This window comes from Drosophila albomicans, chromosome 3 (genome assembly GCF_009650485.2).
Source record: "Drosophila albomicans strain 15112-1751.03 chromosome 3, ASM965048v2, whole genome shotgun sequence".
NCBI classification, from domain to species: Eukaryota; Metazoa; Arthropoda; class Insecta; order Diptera; family Drosophilidae; genus Drosophila; species Drosophila albomicans.
In genome coordinates, this window is record NC_047629.2 from 1,816,722 (window position 1) to 1,839,748 (window position 23,027).

The 23,027-nt window shown below is 41.5% G+C and overlaps 6 protein-coding genes across 7 annotated transcripts; 5 read left to right on the forward strand and 1 right to left on the reverse strand.

Moving 5' to 3' along the window:
- Positions 1 to 1,605: 1,605 nt before the first annotated feature.
- On the forward strand, positions 1,606 to 4,859 carry LOC117568543 (uncharacterized). Its single transcript, XM_034249260.2, has 2 exons — positions 1,606 to 1,763; positions 2,268 to 4,859. Exon 2 carries the CDS (start codon positions 2,866 to 2,868, stop codon positions 4,306 to 4,308), a length of 1,443 nt encoding a protein of 480 aa, XP_034105151.1. The 5' UTR covers positions 1,606 to 1,763; positions 2,268 to 2,865; the 3' UTR covers positions 4,309 to 4,859.
- Positions 4,860 to 5,137: 278 nt separating this feature from the next.
- LOC117568545 (ribose-5-phosphate isomerase) lies at positions 5,138 to 6,295 on the forward strand. Its single transcript, XM_034249263.2, has one exon. It carries the CDS (start codon positions 5,357 to 5,359, stop codon positions 6,200 to 6,202), a length of 846 nt encoding a protein of 281 aa, XP_034105154.1. The 5' UTR covers positions 5,138 to 5,356; the 3' UTR covers positions 6,203 to 6,295.
- Positions 6,296 to 6,323: 28 nt separating this feature from the next.
- LOC117568546 (protein TEX261) lies at positions 6,324 to 7,175 on the reverse strand. Its single transcript, XM_034249264.2, has 3 exons — positions 6,998 to 7,175; positions 6,633 to 6,934; positions 6,324 to 6,560 (listed from the first exon to the last, which is right to left on the reverse strand). The coding sequence occupies exons 1-3, from the start codon at positions 7,065 to 7,067 to the stop codon at positions 6,324 to 6,326; spliced, it is 609 nt and encodes a 202-aa protein (XP_034105155.1). The 5' UTR covers positions 7,068 to 7,175.
- Positions 7,176 to 7,682: 507 nt separating this feature from the next.
- LOC117568076 (protein mahjong) lies at positions 7,683 to 13,999 on the forward strand. 2 transcript variants are annotated; one of them, XM_034248446.2, is made up of 11 exons: positions 7,683 to 8,312; positions 8,379 to 8,529; positions 8,586 to 9,386; positions 9,450 to 9,722; positions 9,794 to 11,947; positions 12,012 to 12,132; positions 12,195 to 12,292; positions 12,362 to 12,724; positions 13,209 to 13,281; positions 13,343 to 13,534; positions 13,601 to 13,999. In XM_034248446.2, exons 1-11 carry the CDS (start codon positions 7,876 to 7,878, stop codon positions 13,603 to 13,605), a joined length of 4,668 nt encoding a protein of 1,555 aa, XP_034104337.1. In that variant the 5' UTR covers positions 7,683 to 7,875; the 3' UTR covers positions 13,606 to 13,999. The 2 variants fall into 2 exon arrangements, 1 of the variants encoding a protein (XP_034104337.1); XR_004572121.2 differs by lacking the exon at positions 13,601 to 13,999 and having other exon boundaries at positions 12,362 to 13,281; positions 13,343 to 13,419.
- A 218-nt stretch (positions 14,000 to 14,217) lies between these two features.
- Positions 14,218 to 16,963, forward strand: LOC117568080 (enolase-binding protein). The gene is made up of 3 exons (XM_034248454.2): positions 14,218 to 14,667; positions 15,572 to 15,916; positions 15,974 to 16,963. The coding sequence occupies exons 1-3, from the start codon at positions 14,476 to 14,478 to the stop codon at positions 16,775 to 16,777; spliced, it is 1,341 nt and encodes a 446-aa protein (XP_034104345.1). The 5' UTR covers positions 14,218 to 14,475; the 3' UTR covers positions 16,778 to 16,963.
- Positions 16,964 to 18,074: 1,111 nt separating this feature from the next.
- LOC117568079 (zinc finger protein 853) lies at positions 18,075 to 21,483 on the forward strand. The gene is given in 3 exon segments (XM_034248453.2): positions 18,075 to 18,927; positions 18,992 to 19,146; positions 19,148 to 21,483. Coding segments are annotated over 3 exon segments (2,583 nt in total). The 5' UTR covers positions 18,075 to 18,417; the 3' UTR covers positions 21,066 to 21,483.
- Positions 21,484 to 23,027: the final 1,544 nt, after the last annotated feature.

Consider the following 23,027-nt stretch of genomic DNA (forward strand, 5'->3'; position numbering starts at 1 on the left):
GGTGGTTGTGTGAATTACCAGCCAAATTTATCAATCTAAAAACAAAACAGCTGATTGTCGAACCGTGGCTGCGCAGTTGGCTAATGTAAAATTTCAGTACACACATAAATGATTTCTGAACGTTACGTAGGTCTGATCGAATAATAAATTTGACAGTTATAAATTACAAATTCTAAAGCATCTGACAAAGACAACATCCAGATCACCAAATTTCACATAAATTTATATGGGCCACTCTTCAAACAAGAAAATCAAAGAGAGACAAAAATAAAGTGTGACCAGACTACATGTCGATAAAAGCTTGCTAACTTATACTCTATTAAATAGAGTCTATTTACACCAACGATGCAGTTCTATGATGCAAGTGTTTCACAGAAGAAGAAAAAAATCAAAGGCAACAGAAAAAATCAACCAAAAATTAGCAATTTAATTAATTATGGGCGTTCAAAAAGTATATGGTCAATTCCTTGACGGAATTTGTCCCGTGCGAGACTCTTTACATTGCAAAAAAAAAAAATAAACTGAAACAATTTTTAAAATAAGAAAAGGTTATTTTTATAGCTCTAGATAAGGACTTTAATTAGAGCTAAGAGCGGTTTTTGAATTTTCTTTCTGATTTGTTTTCTGTTCTGATAATTGCAAAAATTAACAAATTCGTATACGCAACGCCAAAAAATGAACGAATTTATATGTATATTTTATCGTAAACAGAACAAGTTCCTAAAATCAATCATAGCTCTAAATATAGTGCTTATCTATGTAAACCTTTAAGGATAACATTCACTTATTTTTAAAATTGTTTCAGTTTATGTTATTTTCACTGCAGTGCACTGTAAAGATTCTCGCACGGGACAAATTCTGTCATGGAATTACCCATATGTTCTTCAAATCACTCTACTCATTTGAAAGGATAACTTAATAATAAAAAAGTGGTCAAATTGATCGGCTTAGCGATTTTCTTTTAACATTTTGTTATGCCTCTGTCTATTTCCTTTCATTTTATTCAACTTTGTTTTTTTTTTTAAGAATTCCACAGCAATTTTAAATTGGCAAGTGGAATAATCAGCTGATTTACATATATCCATATCGCTCTTTTTTCGAGAAATATATTAATATATTAGCCGTATTTAACCTTTTCAGAATCAGTGCCGTATGATCAATGATATGGCTCCGTTACACACAGCCGCTTATGAAATGATGCGGCAGAAGGTTCTACTTAACGGAAATTTCTATGATGCAGCCCAGTCTAAACAGCGTATTACATTTTCTTGTAATTTTATCTTCTTGGTTGTCGAAATGCACGGCAACTAGTTTCAGTTGCAATTTCAAGTCTATGGAATAACGTGATATATTAAAATATTTATAATATTTTATAAATATTAACAATACGTACAACATGAGCCTGCCAATTTTCTTTATAAAGCCGCAGATTATGCGTGAAAATAGCTAAAGGGACAACACTGCTATTGCAGTATGCGCATACACATATACATACATATATATATGCATACATGTATGCAGAAATAATTGGAAGTCCCCGACATTTCTGTACATATGTATGTATGGTGTTCTCGGCGTCGGCATGCTCGCATCAGTTCGAAAAAGGCAAGCGAAGTTATCGGACGTCAGTGCGAAACTCTGAATTCATCAGAGCATTAACAAAAATATATTTACATTTTATGGGAGTGCATATACATACATATGTACATAGATCGACATTTGCAATAACCATAGCATTTTAATAACCCAAGGATCACATTTCCGTAAGTACTCAAAATGTTGTACATACTGTGACAAAATTTCATTTGTATATGTCTACAAATGCATACATATACTTATTTATATAGATGTATGTATGTATACATATGTATATATGCTGTGTACGTACATACATACATAAATCTATACATGTTCATATGTGTGAATAAGTATGTACATACTATGTATACAGTTACGTTTATGTATGTATAATATACATATATGTATGTATGTACATACATACATACGCAAATGGCTGTTTCTTGTGGTTGTATATGTTCATATATGTATGTATATAAGAATATAAACATCGGGGGTGCAGACAAATGCGATAGATCTCACAATTTTTTTTGGGTTCCTTGGTTTAACTCTTATAGAGCTGAGGTCAGCAAAAACACAACGCTAAACAGAAATTTATGAAAATATGTGCATACTCTTTAAAGAGTGCGTTTTGTATAACAATTTTTAGTAATTACCGATTACTTATATACTTCACTTATGTCTTTCAGATAAAAGAAATCCCTAGCACATCAGCAATGCGTTTCAAACTAAGCATGTCGGTGAAGTTGCTCATGCTACTATTCGCCATGATGTCGCTTAATCCAAGTTCAGGTATTTCCATTATCGAAGACGTCGTGGACATAATAAAATTAATCCAGGAGGTTAGCGAAGGTGTGCAAATCGTATGGAATTTGATTGACAATGCACCTGTAGACACCAGCAAGCTACCCATTGTACTGGACAAGCACGGTGAAGTTATGCGACGTATGGATGAGCTCAATGATCACATTCAGCATTCAGAGAAACTTCAAGCTGAATATTTTGCGATGACTATTGAAACTTTGAAGCATGAGTTTCATACCGAATCGTTGCTGACACACAAATTAAGCGAAATCGACGATATGACGAAAGTAATCGCAAAGCACTACCGATATATGACTGAGGTTCAGAACTTTACGGACAAGCTGGATGCATTCACACTAAACAAACTTTGCCGAGTGGTGCGTGAAGCCAGGTTCCAATTCGTTGGGCTATTTGACAGATGCTTTACACAGTAATATTTTCGGCGAACCTGAGGATAAAAGCGAGAGTTCACTCTTCGCCCAGATGATGGCGAACTATGAAAAGGATGAGAGCCAGATATGTACTGCAGAGCGATCACCACAACAATATGCTTACGATCTGTTCACAAAGCTGATGCTGACAGAGCTAAAGGCCTACCTGATGATGGAGTTCTCGTGGATGACATTGCGTGAGTCTGGCAAGGGTAATTTCACCTTGGAGATGTCCCTAATGCGTCGAAACTACCAGGAACGCATTACACACTCCAAGCAAGTTCTGCTCGATGTAATGACCCGTATTGGTCGCGTCTACTGGCGCTGCGATCCCATGAACTGGCAGTCAAAGTTAGGAGTAAGTTACGATCAAGTTACGCGTCTTCTGCAAGGTTATGTGGAGAACGAAGTCAATCTGAACAATGACTCGAGTTGTTTTCAAACTTGTGAAGATTACACCGATGTGCGCTCTCAGGGTTGCATCGCTAACGAACTGTGCACCAAACAACCCAGGTGTGAGGGACGTCTGCATAGTTGCCAATTCATCGGAGCTGATATGACAGTATGCCAGTCAAACGCAACCAGTAATATTACAAGTTCACGGCGTTACGATTACATTCAGTTTAATAATGGTCGGCGACTCGGCCAGGATGGCATTGAAGTTGAGACTGTTTGTGCAACTGGTGGCGATCTTGCGGAGTCCTGGTCCAAGTGGATCTTCTGGCGTTGCAACTACTGTTTCTGTTTGTGCGATGAGGAAAGCTTACTATCCGATCGTTACTTTAATTTGCGCGATACACTCTCGGATTATCAACGGAATATGGTTGTTACTGGGGCACGTTTTGTTAAAGCTCAGCGTGTTTTCCACTTGCAGTTGCAGCAAGGCGAACTGTTGCCGGGTGGCCTGATCAATCAATCATCTCTGGCTTGGATTCCACTTGAACTGTATGATGTGAGTAATGTGGACATACGCAATGGTTACGACTATCATAAGCTCAACTACAACAGTCGCGCAATGGATCTGGACGAGATTGCTGTTGATAATGATACTCTTGTGGTAACTGGAGCACGCTTTCATGTCTTGAATAACCATCTCAATTTAGAGGTGCGTTTTAGCACTTTTAATTATACCACAGGTCATCTAATTCGTCCTGATGTCGATAGTATTTGGCTGGGCAATGATTGGAGAAAGGAACACCAAGACAAGCCTCGCCAGAAACTGATGCTGTACGATCCTCAGGTGTCCACGAAATCGGCGCTTCATTCGCTGCCGTTGTCGAAGGACAATCAGTATATGGAATTCGTTAGTTCCAGCGTGGATAAGGATGCAGCTCAGAGCACAGTGCCTTTCATCGATCTGCAGGATGTGGTGCCTAATCCCGCTGTATCACTCTCTGGTTTGGGCATCTATCACAAAGGACGAAGGGGCTTTGGTGGCTTCTTTGCTCCAAAAGTAGTTACATATAATTTTTGGGAGAAACTACTTGCCCCATAAGATATAGGACATATCCCACAACAAATACCATATGACACACATCGCATTTTAAATCACATATAATTTGAAATACATTTTTCAACAACTCTTTATTAATACTTTATGTCTTGCACTTACTATTAAAAACGTAATTTCAAATAGACATACTTTTGGAATGTTTGCCTTTTTTTTGCCTGATTGCGTTTTACTGAAGAAAGCCTAAATTTTCCATCCCACCGTGCGATGCACCCAAATTGAATGTATTCACATAACATAATAAACAATGCAAAACAAATCCATTCACATGATGTAAACATCGCTAAGCTAAACAAGGGAATTGTTTTTGACTTTCAAAAATTTTTTTGCAATATCTTGAACGATTTTGAGCAATTTATATACAAATAATTGTCGCTGTTTAGTTGTTTCGCTTAAGTTGAATCTTTTTAAAAAGCTGACAATATTGTTGTAGCTACGCCATTAATAAATAATAATTATGTGAAAACTAACTTACCCACTTAAGCCACTATTCTTTATTTTACGTAAACGTACTTTGTTATTAACAGAACGTTTTAAGCTAGCCCGCCAACAATTAAATCAAATGGCAACGCCATTTTCGATAGCTTAAAAATTACTAATGCGAAATGATTAAAAACTGAAGAAACTTCAATTTTAGCGAGCAATAGTCGTTTTTTAGTTTTCGAATAGAAATTTTAAACGTTAATGAATTTCTTATATTTTTCTTATGTTTACTAAAAAACCGATATTAAAAAAAAATTTTTTAACTTATCGATGTATCGATTTTATCATCGATGATTGTCAACCTATAACATAATTGCACTTGCTGAAAAACAAAATTCAAACAGTTTTAAAATTAAACTTCATTTGAAACTAATAAGAAAACATAGACAAGTGTAGTTTCATTGTACACCATTAAGTTTAATACACATTTAAAAATAACGATCGCAATTCCAGTTCTTTTTTAACTCCTGTCATTAGTGCTTAATTTTGAAGCGGTTTTGCCGGGTGACATTGAAGTTTAGAGAACGAGAGTGAGAACGTGAGAGAACACATGCTGAAGCCATTGTTACTGTACCGAGGTTTCCTTACACCGCAGTTACCACATTTGATCTCATTTGGAATTAATTCTGCACAAGCTTCGACACTTTTTCGGCGAAATTACTGCAAGATGGACGATAAAATTGCACTAGACGCCGCCAAGAGTGCGGCTGCCCAAGCCGCTGTTGATCAATGGGTCACAGAGGACACCAAAGTAGTTGGTGTGGGCAGCGGATCAACAATAGTGTTTGCTGTAGAACGACTCGCGGAGCGCGTGTGGAAGGAGGGCGCCCTGGCGGACATGATCTGTGTGCCTTCCTCATACCAGGCACGCAAACTAATTCTGGATCACAATCTGACGTTGGGCGATTTGGATCGCAATCCCAAAATCGACGTGTACATTGATGGAGCCGACGAGGTCGACAGCCACATGGTGCTCATCAAGGGCGGCGGTGGTTGCCTGATGCAGGAAAAGATTGTGGCTTCATGCGCCAAGACAGTTATCATTATCGCAGACTACACAAAGAAATCGCTGCGCCTGGGCGAGCAATGGTGCAAAGGCATTCCCATTGAAATTGCGCCAATGGCACATGTACCAGTCAAACTGAAGATTGAGGCACTTTTTGGAGGTGAAGCAAGTCTTCGCATCGCCCTGAAGAAAGCTGGACCCATTGTTACCGACAATGGTAACTTTCTGCTAGACTGGAAGTTTTTGGCAAAGCGCGAATACAACTGGGATGAGGTGAATCGTGCAATCAGCATGATACCTGGTGTCCTGGAGACGGGTTTATTTGTTGACATGGCATCGAAGTGTTACTTTGGAATGGCCGACGGCAGCGTCAAGACACAGAACAAGTAGAGGGAGCATTTTAAATGTTCATAATAACACTATAATTACTTTTATTACAAAATAAATAACTACACGATTGTTGTCCTTTCAAAATTGCTTAAACTACCAGTTTTCTTTTTGTTTGTTCACATCAAAATGTTTTCTTGCTGCGTCCGGGCAACAAAGTCTCTTTCATGTAGTTGAACAACGATAACAGTCCCATCTTCTTGTTGCGCGAGAAGTAATTGCTGACAACATCGGGATTATTGCTGCCCAGCCTTCTTTCATTGCTCCCAATCGTGGTGGGCAACACGTTGTCGTTGGCACTCACTGAAACGAACAATGCAAAGGGAACCATCCACATGCAGATAGTAAAGTAAGCGAGCACCTAAAATAAGAAACCATTAATTGAAAAGGTGAATGTCTGTGCTCCGGCTAGTTCGACTAGTACTAAGCTTACCTGTGTGAAGGGCACGTAAACGGTAGTGAAATACTGAAAAGCCAGCACATGATTGATCACCAACATGGCCAAAGAGCCAATAAATGGCACCGACAGCAAACGAATGAATGGAAAATCAGTCATTATAGAGAAATGAAATCCCTGTGCTGTTAGACCGCACAGCAGCATGGTCCAGGGGAAGTCCTCAAAGAATATGAACATGATGTAGACCATAATTGTGAAACTTATCATAAACAAAATAAATCGTCGTGCTGGCGTTGTGTATTCCTCCGCCAATTCAGCCAAGTAGTAAAGTCCGGCCACTGTTGATAAAATATAACTTGTATAGGCGGAGCACATGAATTAGTTATAAACTACTCGCTTACCTAAGGACAGCGTTACGAAGGTGATTTGTATGCCTAAGGAGATCCAACTGAGTATAAACAGGAAACCCATTTTAATTTAAATTACAATTATTAACAAGTTCTGTTTTTGGATAATGAGGAGCCAAAACAAAATAATGACGCGTCCATCGATAACAGTCACACGATTAGCGGCTTTTGCTAACAGTGTTGCCACACTGTTCACTTTTTACATGATGCAAATTTATGCAACAGAAAAGGTTCACTACTAAAATTTATTTTCTTTATAAGTAAAATAGCAATATATATATATGAATATATATATAAATATTTTTATCTTTTGTTTAAAATACTTTATTTTACGGACGGTAACACAAAATTCAAAAATTTGTTTACACACATAGTTTCAAACATATGCATAATTAAAACATTTTGTTATGAATTTGGAGACGAATTCATTTCATTCAAGCCTGATTAGTCAACGAAATCAAAACATGATCTTGAACTTTACTTGCTTGATGTCTGGAATGTATAGAAATATCTTTATTTTGTTAAAAAAGATGTTGGAAACGTTCACCTGTTGTTCGGCAAAACATGTAAACAAAAACATATTCAAAAGTTGCGCAAAATAACTTTAATATACCAATATATGTACATCTCAGTATATTTCAGAATATTTTACAATGAAATTTACGGTCACGCTTAGCAACACAATTTCGTTTGCCAAAAAGAGAAGCGCGTGGTTGGCTTTTTTAGCGGCACGCAATTTAATGCAAGTGAATCCTATTAAAAAAGTTATAGATATAAGCAAATCTTTAGTGTTTTGCGTAGTGGAAATTGCGAAATTGGTGTACATCGCATCGGGCTAGTGTACAACGCTCGCCTCGTGCGCTGCTTTCATAATGTCTGATGCAAATTCGAATGCGAATGGCAATGGAAATGAAAATGCTCGAGCACAGGATGAAGAATTGCCAAACGACATTGCTTTGGATAATGCCATCTTTGCCGCAGCCTATCAGAGCGATGATGAACCAGCTGATGAGGAGCTGGAGGCTGACGCACAAAGCGAGGACAATTCGAATGAAGTAAACGCGGAGGGTGAAGATGATGCAGAGGATGCCGAAGTAGAAGTTGATGGAGAGGGCGAAGAAGGCGATAATGATGGAGATGGCGACGCAGCTGTTGAAGATGATGATGCCGATGCTGATAATGCCAATGCAGAGGATGACCCTGCGGCAGATCGGCGTTCGGCAACCAAAAGAGAACTTACGCAAATCATAGATAAATGGGAGCAGGAGCAAACACAGAGTGGCTACGATCCAGTGCCCACCCTCAGAAGGTAATTTTAATTGTTTGATTTGATACAATTTATTAATTGAATTTGTCACTTTACTTTACACTTCAGTCTGGCGGAGATCTTTGAGCGTGAAAAGGATGTATACATGCGAAAAGATCCCGATCCACTGGACTTAAGACATCCCTATAGAACCGATCCAAGTTGCCAATATGGGTTGATGCTTAAACTGCTCTTTCGCAAGGATCAGTTCATGGGCAAAGTAAGTGAGCTTCCTAAGCTTCTTCGAATACTATATACCAACATTTATATTTTTAGCTGCTTAATGACTATCTGAGGGAAAACTACTTTAGTCGGCAAAACGTAAGTCGCAGCTCCCTTGAGCTGAACATCATTGCTTGTCGGCTAATACTCGTCGTTATGCCTGGCCTTGAGACAACAGCAGTATTTCAGACTGCCGAGGAGGACGGCATCATCAGTCGTCTTTATAACTGGGCAGAAGATAGCATTGAACCACTTCAAAGCTATGCCACAGGTCTGTTAGCCGCTGCCATGGAGGTTAGTGATATTGCGATTAGTTGTCGCGACCAGAATATGCGATTGGTGCCCAAGATGATCAATCGCCTGCACATGCTACTTGCCTGTAGTTGCATGAGCAAAAATGCCACAGGAGAAGCTAGCACTGCGCATAACAACTCTGCGGACAGCAGTTTCTCGTCGGGTATGCTCAGCTGGATGGCTTGTGGCGCTGCCTCAGCGCCGCAGTCGCCGCAACATAATGGCGCTAGTGGTAGTGCATCAAATATGTCGATATTGTTTGAGAACAGCCGGGACGCGTTTCCATTGTCACGCTATTATAAGCGCATGTATATACCGCTCCATCCGCCCACTGCAGACACCAGCCAGATGCTCATCATGCGCTTCCTAACCAGCCTAGGCGAGTACCAGGAATTCCTGGGTATGGCGTTTGGCAACAATGTTATGGTGCTTATTTTTAGCCACCTGGAAGAGCTGGACAGACGAGACACTTGCCTTGCCTATGAGGTGCTCAAGTATCTTGCCTCCTTGCTCTGTCACAAGAAGTTTGCTTTAGAATTTATTTCCCATGGTGGTCTGGAGGTGAGTTTTATTTAAATTGTGCTAAATTTGCCTATATTTTTTAATGCACACTTATTTTTACAGCTACTTTTGAATGTGCCACGACCAAGTTTGGCCACAACGGGTGTATCCATTGCGATATACTATTTGGCGTACTGTGAGGATGCCATGGAACGCATTTGCAGCATGCCACGTCCATTAATTTCGAATCTGGTGCGTTATGCTCTATGGATACTGGGAAGGTGTCATGATTCGTCCAAATGTCATGCCACCATGTTCTTCAGCTTGAGCTTTCAGTTTAAGGTCATCCTCGATGAGTTTGATGCCCAGGATGGCTTACGAAAACTCTACAATGTTGTGAGTAGCAGCTTGATTGCCAGATAGAAAATTTGTTCACATTTATTAATTGTATTTGCATTTACTAATAGATTTCCGTACTGAAAATTCTGGATCCCAGTCATAATGATAGTGAAAATGCCTCAGATATCAACGAGGATGTTGAATGTGCTTCCCGTCAGATGGTTCGACACGTTTGTGTTGCTCTCAAGCGCTATATGGAAGCGCATTTCTTTTACAAGTACAACAACTTCATATGCCAACACTACGCTACCTCGTCCTCATCGTCGACGCACTACTTCAGCCAACATCCGACAGTGGCAGCTAAACTCACATTTGATCAGTTGCATGAGCAGATAAGAACGCTCCAAGAGCATACATCAGTGCGGGCACATTGGGAACCAGTGGATCAGCTACTAAAACTAGGTGGAATAACGATGTTGTTGCGCATCATTGCCTTCAGCTACGAATGGGTGAACAGCGGACGCTCGGAGACCGTCCGTTCAGCTCTCGATGTGCTTAGTGTATGCTGTGTGATACCGCGCGTCTATCTGGTGCTTTGCGAACGCCTGCAGATGCTAGACAAGACGACAACGTCTGGCTTCTGTTCGGTACTGGGAGCTGCTGCCGGCGAAATCACAGCCGATGCTGAAGTCTTAAAATCTGCGCTGGCCGTCCTCTGTCATTGTGTCTGCTCACCAATTATTCGTAAAGACAGTGGGAGCAGTCTAATGAAATTTGGCAACTCGTCGCGCAAGAACAAAGCTAATCAAAAGTATGCCGAGGAACTGATCGAAAAGGTCTGGGAGTCTGTGTGCTCCAACAATGGTATTGTGGTGTTGCTATCACTCATGCAAACCAAAGGACCCATTACAGATGCCGACTGCATACGCGGCATGGCCTGTCGAGCATTGGCCGGTTTGGCGCGCTCCGATCGTGTGCGTCAAATTGTTGGCAAACTACCGTTGTTTGCCAGTGGACAGCTGCAAGCTCTTATGCGAGATCCCATATTGCAAGAGAAGCGAGCGGAGCATGTGCTCTTCCAAAAGTATGCACTGGAGCTGCTCGAACGCATTTCTGGCAAGACAAAACCACTGAACAACCCTCTGGATCCATCGCTGACTAACATGCACAAGGCCAACGTAATTGCTCAGACGCGCATTCAGTACAACGAACAGCAATTGTATCAGCTAATCTTCGAGCACCTGGAGAGCAAAGGACTTGGTCAAACGGCTCAGATGCTGCAGCGTGAGGTCGGATTGCCATTGCAGACGACAACAACACGCAACTTTCATCAGTCGCCATTCGACTATAAAGGTTTCTCCGGCATTAGTTCAATTTCACGTAGTCGACTGCGCAACCGCATGCAAGATGTGAATGCGGCTATCATGTCTAGTGGGGAGCCAAGTCGCAGTCAAGCAGACGATACATCGCTCCACTGTAGCAGCAGTGGCAATGCATCCACGAGCGGATCGGCTACTGCACCAGGCATACCTAACTTCAATCATCTCAGCGCACAGACGCCCATAAAGCTGAGAAAGACGGAGCGTGCCACATCCTCCGTCAGTCGTTCACTACAGAAGCAAATTAGTCTGGGGAATGCAGAGTCCAGTTCCGTAGGATTGACAGATGACCTGGCTATCTCGCCAGCGCTGTATCCCAAGCGGGTCACTCTTAACAGCATCGTGACTGAGTATCTGACGAATCAGCATTCACTTTGCAATAATCCGGTGACAACATGCCCACAATTCGATCTGTACGAGCCGCACAAGTGTCCCGATCCACGTCCCAGCCGTCTACTTAGCTCCAACTACAATCTGACTTCCAGACACTTTCGTACTCAGGCCGGATTTAATACTGCACGATTCGATCGTCGTCATGTTCATACACACTTTGCACCATGGCGTACAATACGCTCTGCTGACTATGATGATCTGGAGTTCACTTGCTGTGACGTTGTGGGCAATTATCTTATTGTTGGCACACATCAGGGCGAAAGCAAAGTGTTCAACATGAACGACGGCGTGGAACAGTTCTCCTCCATATGTCACACATATGGCGTGGATGCAATACAGGCGAATCGAGGCGGCGATCTGGTACTGACCACTAGTCTGTGGCGTATTCGTACTACAATTCTGTGGTCCATTACCGACAATGAATTCCGCTCCAAGTTGCGTCTGCCCGATGTCGGATACTGCGAGTTTAGTCAGACAACTCAGGATCGTTTGCTGGGCACACACAATGATGTAAGTTGCATGCAATTGTTAGGCATATTAGCTAGCCTATTAATTTTCAATTCATTTCTAACAGTGTGCGGTACTATATGATATTAATACGGGTTCAAAAGTCTCAACCTTTACACCGACCATACCAAATCAGTACACAAAGAATCGCGCGACGCTGTGCCGTACAGATGAGTTGCTGTTATCAGGTAAGCTGACAGTTTATAGCATTTGGATTTCGCAGAGTTGAATATTTCATTGATCAATTTAGATGGCGTGCTTTGGGACGTTCGCTCCGGCAAAGAAATTCATAAGTTTGATAAGTTCAATCAGTGTATATCGGGTGTATTTCATCCTAACTGCCTGGAGGTGAGTGTCACCAAATTATAGTTAACATCTCGGTTAATCTTCATTGCCATTTTTTTTTAAATTATTTAGATCATTGCCAACACAGAAGTTTGGGATCTACGCACGTTTCATTTGCTGCAAACGGTGCCGGTGTTGGACCAAAGGAACTGCACATTCTCGCCTATGCATGTGATATATGGGGCCAGTTTAGGTGCCGATAGAGACCACGATATGGAGACGACTACCTATGATACCAGCTTTAATGTACTCGATGCATACGACTATTCGAGCATCGCAACCATTGATGTGAAGCGCAACATTAACGATCTAAGCGTTAGTGCAAATGGCAGCCTAATTGCCGTTGTAGAGGACCACACCGGTTACGATTCAAAGCAGGAGACCTATGTGAAGATCTATGCCGTTGGTGTTAAAAAGAGCGAGCGCTCGGAAGAGGTGCGTGCGGTTAAGGACCTGGCCGTCGATGAGGGCGTCGTTCGAAGCGGCGGCGGCGCGTCCGAGGAACCGTCACCGCCCGTCAATGCACCAAGCGGTGACTCTCCGCTAATTCGCATCGTCGAAGCGGCGGCTCGCGCCCATACGCCAGCGTTGAATTTTGCTTTGCTCGATGCAGATGCCGAAGCCGATGTTGATGCTATTGCAGATGGCATTGGTGTTGGTCTAGGTGTTGGTGTGGGTGTCGGTCCAGGTGTAGGCGGTGTTGACGACGGCAATGAGGCACGCGCCCGTCGCCCGAGCCGCCTAAGGCCTGCGTCACATGCGAATGCAAATCTGGCTCGCCAGCATGCTCCCAACAGCTCAATTGTTGGTGTGCGACGGCGAGCACGTACACTGGGCGGTGCAGGCGCGCCAATCGATCTCAGAACGCTCATGCGGCAGGTGGATGATATTGAATTTAATATTATGTCTATGCTTGCAGGAAGATGATGAGGAGGTGCCCGAATCCAATGAGGAGGGCTCTGATACGGGATCGGATACGGGCTCTGAAAATGGTAAGTCACAGTGAGACAATCAAGCAATTGAATTTAATTAAAAACAATCTCCTTTTTGTAGCATTTGCAATCGGTCCGAATTTCATGGGTTTCCCGTTACGTAGCCATCGCAATCGGAATGTCATTAGTGAATCCTCCAGTGGTGAAGATAATGATAGCGACCTGGACGATAGTGATGATGACGATGACGATGATATTGAAATTTTGTCCAACATCGATGAATTGGATTTTGATGGCGAACCCAGTAGTGATGGTAATACTGGCAATGATAACCGTTTATCCTCTGTACGCATTAGACTTGTATATTCTCCTTCTTTAGATTGAGCCCTACTCCGCTCCAGTCCAAACAACTAACCCACAATATCCTTCGCTGCATTGGCTCCTACAACTCCTCGCAACTCTCTGTGCCAGCACATCGATCGGTTTATCAATTACATTTTCAAAGCGTTGGGAACTTGTAGTTCTTTAGTCTCTGTGTAAAGCATGTGCTCTAATGACATTTAGTTTTCGTAAGCTGTTATCTTAAATTATACTTTATGTTGAAGTTTGTACAATAAAAATGAAAATGTAACACAACAAAGCAAAGCAAAAAACAAAATAATTTTACCTGTTAAGAATCAATTGTAAAAATTGTTCAACAATTTGAAAATGTACAAAGTTTATTAAAATTATATACTTTTCTATTAATAAAAATAAAAGCATATTGCAAGAAAGAAAACACGCCATTCATACTCTACTCTCACTAAAGCTTAGAAGTTCGATACTATTCGTCATTATTCAAACTGTATAGAAGCAGGCTAACAAAATTATTACCAATGGAATCCAAAGTGTTTGTGCCGTTTTAATGTTTAGTTATCTTATCTCTGGCTGCGAGTTGGGAAATGACGTACAGGCATGGCCGCATAGTGTTAATCAGTTCAGTTGTTTGGTCATTTGCATTGGTTGCGTTCACCTTAGTTCCATGCTTCTTCAATCGAATCTCTCAAGTTTATCCTTCAGAAATAGATAAATATGGTTATGCGGCTTGAATTGGCGTTTTATCGGGTTTTGCGGTCAAGTTGAATGTGTTTTTGACTGAACGACGACGCGTACCAAAATTGCCGTCTATTTAGAATTGCGATTTTCAGTTACAATTCGTCATCGATAGTGCGCGTATCGTCAACGGAAAACTTCTCTTGGTGCTTCACATAGAAAATGTATATTGCAACGCTTGTCATTTTGGGATCACTTCTTCCGTCATGCCTCCCGGCATTTGTGGAGCGTTCCGACTTCTGCATAGAAACCGATCCCACGTTACTCATTGATATAGGTCGTCGAGTGGTTATTCCCAGTGAAAAGGATTTAAAATGCGCTATCACAGCCACAACACTTACAGCTAAAGAGAAGGTGAGCTTATACTAAAAACATTTTATTTCAAATCGTTAAAGCACACTTTTATAGACTTGCTAGGTAAAGCGTTTTTCTTTATATATACATACATACATACATATATGTAACATATTTGTGAATAATTAACCGAGTGACAAATTAGAATGCGACAAATGCGAAAATGCTTATTCAAAGTTCAAGCTCATTGCAATATTAATCAACAATCCATTACAAAATATGTACAATGTGATTGGTCTGCAAATGATAGCTTGAAGCATTCCTCAAACGTGTTTTCCCCAATGAATTGGTTTTAATTGATTTTTAAAATCTTTTGTTAATATTCTGTCGCCTAATATGGTATTAAATCGGTCAGTCTGATGTAGTTGGAGGTTAAAGTGATGTCGTTTGGGCAATCAATGGCAACAAGTTGCTTAGCACTAAATCCTTAAATGACAGTCGCAAGGCTCTTGAGTTATAGGCACATATGACAAAGATAATAGTCTGTAAATCAAGTGGCACGCCTGCAATATACTCAATTGAATTAGGGTTAGATAAAGAAAGCTTCGCAATGAGGAAAGTGTCTTCGGTTAGCGATAATGTGGACAAGCCAGATAATGAAATTATTTATGCATGTGCCGATTTTAAGTATTTCCCGCTGATTAATTAACTTTTCTGAAAATACGGTTTCTCGTTCTCTTCTAAATTTACTTCCTCTATGTATATGCAATTCATTATCCTGACTAACGGACGAATGGGAAGAAATTCCTCAACTTGTCTTCGATAAGTTAAGACTTAAACCACGCAAAGTATTGCAACCAATGCTTATGGTAGACACGAACTAACATAGTTGTAAGCTTTCTAGCAAAACAATATTTTAAAATACATCATGGATGAAATATTTAATAGACCTATATAATTCCAGGCTAGCCTCGTTGAGACATTATGTAAGGATCATGGTACCACCACGATGAAACATAGTTTTCATCACTACTTCAAGCTGCGCAATGGAGAGCTAAGTGGACGCGGCGTTCAGCAGGATATTTGTGAGGAGAACGCCAACGCTATGTTAGCCTGGGTACCTTACAGCACAATGATGCAACATTATGCCGCGGAGCTGAACCCAAAGGAGCGGCTCAGTTACATTGCGAAGGCCACAAACTTAGACCGTGAGAAGACCGAATTGTGTCATTTCAGTCATACCGATCTGGTCAACGGAGTCGCTGACAAGTTGTTCACTTGCGTGGTCATGATTTTCGAGGATAACTTTGTAAGTTTCCATGTAAATGCCACATGAGGACAACCGTTTTAATCTGCTATCTCTTAGTATGACGTGGACGATAACATCAATGTGCTGGTGGAGCTGCAACCATTGGCCTACCAACTGCGTAATATCACCTACTTGCCTTGGCGTAACGTAACCAACAGTTATAAAATGCTACTGGGTAACGGCGTGCTCAAGAATCCCAGCACACAACGCAAGCCCATTTATGGCAGCGTTAACTATGCGTTTGTAGAGAAGATTCGACTGAACACCAGCAGCATTTACAACGAGGGTTATCATTTAGACAAGCTGCCGCTGCTGCTGGAACATCGTGGCGCTGTCTTAGATCTTGATGAGGCTGGCGAGGGCGGCATGAATGTGCAGAAACAAGCATACTTTGGACGCACCATGGATCCTCATAGTGATGTGCGGGTCCAGGTCATTGGACAATGGGTTGATCAGCATCGTGAGTTCGGTGCCGATGTCTATGAGTACTATGGTCATGGATTAGCTCGCTTCAAATTGCCAATCACTGGTGCTAGGCTCACGTTCGTGCGCATCGATAACACTGAGCCGGTGTTTGAGGCTGCCGAGTCGAGTAATCTGGCGAAGGCATCGCTGTTCCGGGACATGGATTCTGCACCAGCTAGGCTTAGTGTGAACGGTTCAATGGAGCAAATCACGGAATGGGAGGCGGACGAGGAAGAGGAATCCTCGTTCTATCCATGGTTTGTGATTAGTTGTTTACTTATTGGCATTGTCCTCATCGCCGTTGTTTATGGCGTTGTTCGTGTTTACCACAAAAGGAACAAGCAAAAACAAAAGTATGAATTGGCGAATACAAATAATACACCAGCGAGCGCCTAGAATTTAAGTCATATTTTCATTAGGTCTTTCGTTGATTTTTGAAAAAGACAAGTTTATCAAATAAATTGTTTATATGTTTTTTACGATTTAACCTAAATAACAAATACTTATTGTATTTTACATATCGATGATCAATTTAGATTGCTAGTATCGAGTTTTAATTAATGCATCGATATCCTATTTTTGTTGTCATAAATGCACAGTTGATATCTGCCAAAATTAAATAATTACAGTCTAATGGCCACAATTTACTTTTAAGAATGGAACGGTGACGTCATAATTTCACATTAAACAAGTCAGTCTATTTGGACACAACCTTGTACATTTTATTGGCCTTGACATGACAGTCCTTAATTATCCCACACCGGAGCAGCTGTTACGTGGGTGTTTAGGATTCCAATTGCTGTTTGCCTAAGCTCTAAATCGTTGTGAAATATTTCAATGTGTTAACCAAATTTTTAAACCACCAAATCATAAAAGAAATAAATCGCAAATAGTTCAAGATTCAATCAATTTTGTGAAGGTGATGTCTTGTGTTTTTTTAGCAGAACTCATTGGCGCGGAACACTTGGAAGCACTATAAGGTAAGAAGTACCCGATTTTGAGTGAACCGTTATCCAAATATAATAAGCTGGATAATAAAATTATTTCGCTAAACTTATTTTCAATGTGTCTACCGCAAATATTGAGTGTTGTTATTGTCTTCCCTTCGAAATTTGGCTTCTTTTATTGTGAACAAGTTGGCAGCACTAACCCACGGCTCGCCACATACGCATATCTCACTCACACAAGCAGAAGTCAGGGCGAAACAAAAAAAGAGAGCTATATATGTGTGAAGCGCGTGTGTGGGTAATCGTCGTTTCAGCTGCCTCGCGCATTCTGCAGTCGACAGAAGAAGACAGAAGCAGAAACAGCACCACTGCGGTTGCACGAAATTTCATTCATCGAATTTTTATTAATTTGGCACTGGCCGAAGTCTAGTTATTTCATTTACTTGCCAGAATAACCAACTGGTGCCCCATTTGTTTTTGTTTCGCATCGTTTCAAAACAAACTCGCGCTCAGTGCTTAAAATGTGAAATTTCTGAGTTTTTCTATCGCAAATTATGTGACGCGGCCATATTTAAAAATAATTTAATGTTGAATACAGTGTAAAGACGAAGGGAGGCCACACAAATTATATAAATACTGTTGGGGTAAGTGATAAAGTGAAGTGTTATTGGAAAGCTTGAATCAAAGTGCAATGTGTATGGGAAATTAATCGCAGCAGACGAATCGAATTGACAAAATTTGAAGTCCAAAATAAATTTGTATCGTTTGCTTCCAAAGTAGTTAAAATATGATTTTTCGCTCGCACCAATACCAGGATGCTAAATTGTGTATAACTAGTTGTCGTCGCTGTCGTGTCGTGTGTATAATATGGTCGTCTCACTTGCTCCGCCAGCAATGGGTTACCAGAGCGACGCCCGGCAGTGCTGCCAGAAAATTTGAAGCGCGAGTTTGAAATGCGCTCTTATCAGTAAATTCTCATACTATTGTACTTTATTCAAGGCAAAGTTAATGTGGAGCAACAAGTATTACTAATACCTATGTTTTCTTTAGAGGTCAATTGCAATTACAATAAACTGCGAAGCTCCAGTTATGATGGACAGAAAGAAAGTATTGGAATTGGATAAAATTTGCCGTGTTTGCATTTCGGAACGCAAGGAAATGCGTCCCTTATTTAGCGAGAAGGTGCCAGAAATGCTCATGGACTGCACCAGCGTTCGAGTCGATCCTATTGAGGGTTGGCCCGATAAAATATGTGTGCAGTGCGTCCATGCTGTCAGTCGGAATCATGCATTTAAAACGTTGGTGGAGCGGAGCGATAAGGAGTTGCGGGAATATATTAAGACTTTGACGGTGCGTCTCGTGCTAGACGAGTCGCTGACCCCACAGGAGCGAAAGCAACAGAAGCTGCTCCAGAAGCAGCTGAAGCAGCAGCAATTGCTCGAGGAACAGCAACAAAAATTGGAACAACAAATTCTTCAGCAACAGCAGCAGCTTCAGCAGCAGCAACAACAGCAGCAACAGCAACAACAACATCAGCAACAACATCAACAACAATCACCTATATTCCTGGTCCAGCAACCCCAACAACAACCGCAAAAGGTACGCATGCCTCCATTTGAAGTGAACTTGTAACACATATAAATATAAATTATAACATTTGCAGCTTCCGATACAGCAACAAAAGACCAAACTAAAGCCACTAATGCGCAAGGGATCCCGTCAGGCGAAAAAACAATTAGAGGCGACACAACTGCTACAAGAACCAGCGCCGCCGCCACCGCCTCCTCCGCTGATTGCCCAGCCACAACAGCAGATACAACATTCAGTTGCCCACATTGCAACCTGCTCCCGCACAGCTTCTGCCGACGACGACAGCACAGCAAATCCTCTTGCCTAATGGCCAGTTGATAACGACGCAAATTGTAGCGCCACAGCTGGCACAAATTATAAGCCCGCAAACCACGACGACAAATGCTGCCGCATCTGTATCAGCTCAGGCGCAATTTCTTCCACAACTATTGCAGGCGCCCAATGGGCAGACGTTACAGATTGTGCAGCAGCCAAACGGCACACAGACGCTTCAGCTGGTGCAGTTGGTGCCACAGCGCACCATGGCGCCGGTTAATACAACGAATAGTGGGACGGAGTTATGTACGACAAGCAGTGGTGCATCATTAGCGGATGCGGATGTCCAGTTACTGGAAGACGGCGAAATGGATGATGAGGAGCTGGATGAGGTGTACGAACAGCTGGACAGTAAGGGTCATACATTTGAGACGATTGTGCTGGAGGATGATCAGCAGGAATTTATTAAGGAACATGCGCAGCATCATCAGGTGTTAATAGACGAGGATCTCACCCAAAGCGAAACACAGGAGCAGGAACATGAAGAGTTTTTTGACGAGCAGTTACTGCAACATGATGAGGGCATTAAACACGAGGATGACGATGATGACAACTTCATTATTGAAGAAATACAATTAGATGAAGAGGATATGCTCGACGATGGCGATGGTGAAGTAGATGGTGACGATATGACGCCTGTCGATGAGTGCGAATACCTGACCGATGAACAGGATCATACTGTGCTCGGTGGAGATGTGGATGATGAGCTGCACTATGCAATAATGGAACCACACGATGCCGATGTTAGCGCCAGCGACATAGAGCAGGCCTTCATCGACGTCGATGCTCAGCAACAGCAATTGCAGGAACAACAACAGCAACAGGCCGTAGAGCTGCATAGCATATCGCTGGAGAACGCTGTGGTAGAGTTCAGTCAGGACACACTTGTGGAGCCCACATTGCATGTGGGCAGCACGCCCAGTCCGACGCCTAGCGCGGCAAAGCGTGCTCGCCGTGGCAACCAGCAACAGGCACAAGCTCAAGCGAATATGGTCGAGCAACCTTGTAATCATCAGCATAGTCCGCCCACCATAAGCAGTAAGCTGGCAGCTGCCAATTCGCGCCAATTGGTGCAGACAGCATCTGTGATTGCAGCAGCGGGCGCTGATGATAACTATGAGATTGATGCGAATCTCGTTACTGAATTCATCAGACAACACACCTCACCGCTGGGCTCGGGACGATACATTTGCCACTTGTGCAGCACCGAGTTTCGTCAGTTTAAGGGTCTGCAAAACCACATGCATTCGCACACCAACTGGATACGTGCGAATTGTAAGAAGCAGCCGCAGTGCGAGATCTGCCTGAAGAGCTTCAAGGGACCAGGCATGCTGCGCATGCACATGAAGACGCACGATGCCGAAACAAATACACCGCAGTGCAATATATGCGATCGCACGTTCAAGTCCAAAGCAATCCTGTATAGACATCGACAGACGCATCAACAACGCGCCTATTGCTGTGGCGTTGCTAATTGCCGTAAGAACTTTTCGAATGCAGCCAATCTGCGCTGGCACGTGGAGCGAAAGCATCCGGAATGCGTTGAGCCGTTATACAAATGTGGTGAATGCTCCACGCTCTACGACAACATTGACACCCTGCAACAGCATGTGGAGACCACCGATCATGGCAGTCAAAGCAGTGATCAAATAATCGCCACCAGCTCAAGCGGCGCCTTTAGCGGAGCCGTTAGCATTGTCAGCAATGGCACCGATATGTCAAACATTATTGCCGCTGCACCAAATGCTCTTGGCAATGCTGGTGCCTCTGGTGACACGCATGCTGTTGTCGTTGGCTCATCGGGAGAAATGTATTTTGTGACGCAGGCGTAGCCAACGCCAACGTTTGCCACGCTTGGCAATACCGAGTGCCTGCTCGGCATGTAGATTCTGATCCTCGCCAGGCTCGCAACACCTGCAAACAGATATATATGTATATATTTTTGTACTAGCCATTAAACATAGAAGTAGTTTATTTTTAATAGTACACATCCATTGCAATCCTAGTTATCTGTCATCGTAGTTTGTTTGTAGTAGTTCCAACGCTCTCGTACTCTCGAATTTTGTGCACAGCGAACATTTGTATCATAATAATCATAATAATAAACTAATTGCCGAATAGACATAAGGATCTTAGATTTACGATTAGACAACAACTTAAGCCAGCAGCCGCGATGCTTTAACTATAAAAATATATAATAACTAATTGATTTATATATATACATATGTGGCTATGGACCATGTGAAAGCTATTCATTGTGGCTAATATACCCAGTGGCGTCGTTTGTCGCCGGTTTTTTGGATATCGGACTGGAATTTTCAGACTACTTTTTTTAGGCTTGGTTTTCATTGTTGGGCATTGATTAATACTAAAAAAAAATAAAACATTGTTTTAATTGCAAATAAAATTAAATAATTATATTATAAGCACTGTTTGTTTACTGCAATTGATTCTTACCTGTGAAATTCCCGGTTGTGTCACTTTTCTGGATTTTCACTTCTTGCTGTTGCATATTGCTATTGCAACACAGTCGGCTAATTGTTCTAAAAATGCGGGCAGCAAAAAACCGACAACAACCATTAATCATAGAAAGCAAAACAGCCAATCAAGTCAAGGTCTCTGCGCCCATCGATGCTCACTAACGGCACGTGTCGAACCGGCCGAATTGCCAAGCACCAAGCACAACATATGTTGGGGATTACAATGAATCAATTGTTTTCCCATTTTTCGCTGGCGATTGTCTAGTAATGTAATTGACACTAAGCCCACAATACCGATTTACAAAGCTGTCTTTAGTTTTTTAGTCAAATTATAAAATAAAGTCTAAGGCTTTTTATTCATCACAAAGATATTGCGATTGTTAAATATTGTCCGTATAAAATGTGGAGGCATGCTTATACATTTTTAATATTGTAACGTGGGTATTATTAGTGAAATTTATATTAGATAAATTAAATACCATAAATGAATATCATACATTTGGGAAACAACTAAGACGCCAAATTGTGTGATTAAAAGGATAGCTCACAGATACCTTTACAGCGATTTTCTTTTGCTTATTTTTGTATACTATTATAAGAACAATTGCGCAGAGTTGACTTATCTTGTCTTTTTGTCAATATGGGTGCAATCTATGTGTAATTTCAGATTCAATTATTCCATGTTCTTTGTGAATGTATTTGGGAACTCTTAATCTAGTAATTCATTTGTGGTTACAAAGTTTACATAATCGACTGTAAGGGGATCCCTTGAAATGAGGCGTAGCTGCTGCATGACTATGATTTAAGTAGGGAAAAGAAAATACGCAGTTTAAACACGAACCGAAACATCTGTGGGGCTGTTGAAGTTGTTGTTGTTGTTGTTTGTTTGTTTACGTACCCCAACTGAGTGGAGCATTTGGGGATAATAATGCGTCACCGTCGCCAAATGCGCAGCGTGAAATTTGACCGCATTTACTTTGTCGCAACGCAGTTGAATAATTGCTTTAATTTGTTCGAAATATAAAGTATCGTTTACTAGTTCTATTTGCGCAGACATGCCTTAAAATATATCGCTTCTTCATTTGTTATGGTTTAAAAATACTTATCAGATCATAATCTGAAGTGCACACTTTTCTATTTACTAGATTACTTGTGTCAATATTATTGTCTAATTTGATAATTATTATTAATTAGCAAAAGATTTCAGAGTATCCATTAAATTACTATGTGAATATCTGACATCGAAAGTCTCATCAATTTTTGATTATTAATGACGACGGCTTATGATCCGAAGTGTTGCCTATCTAACTAGAT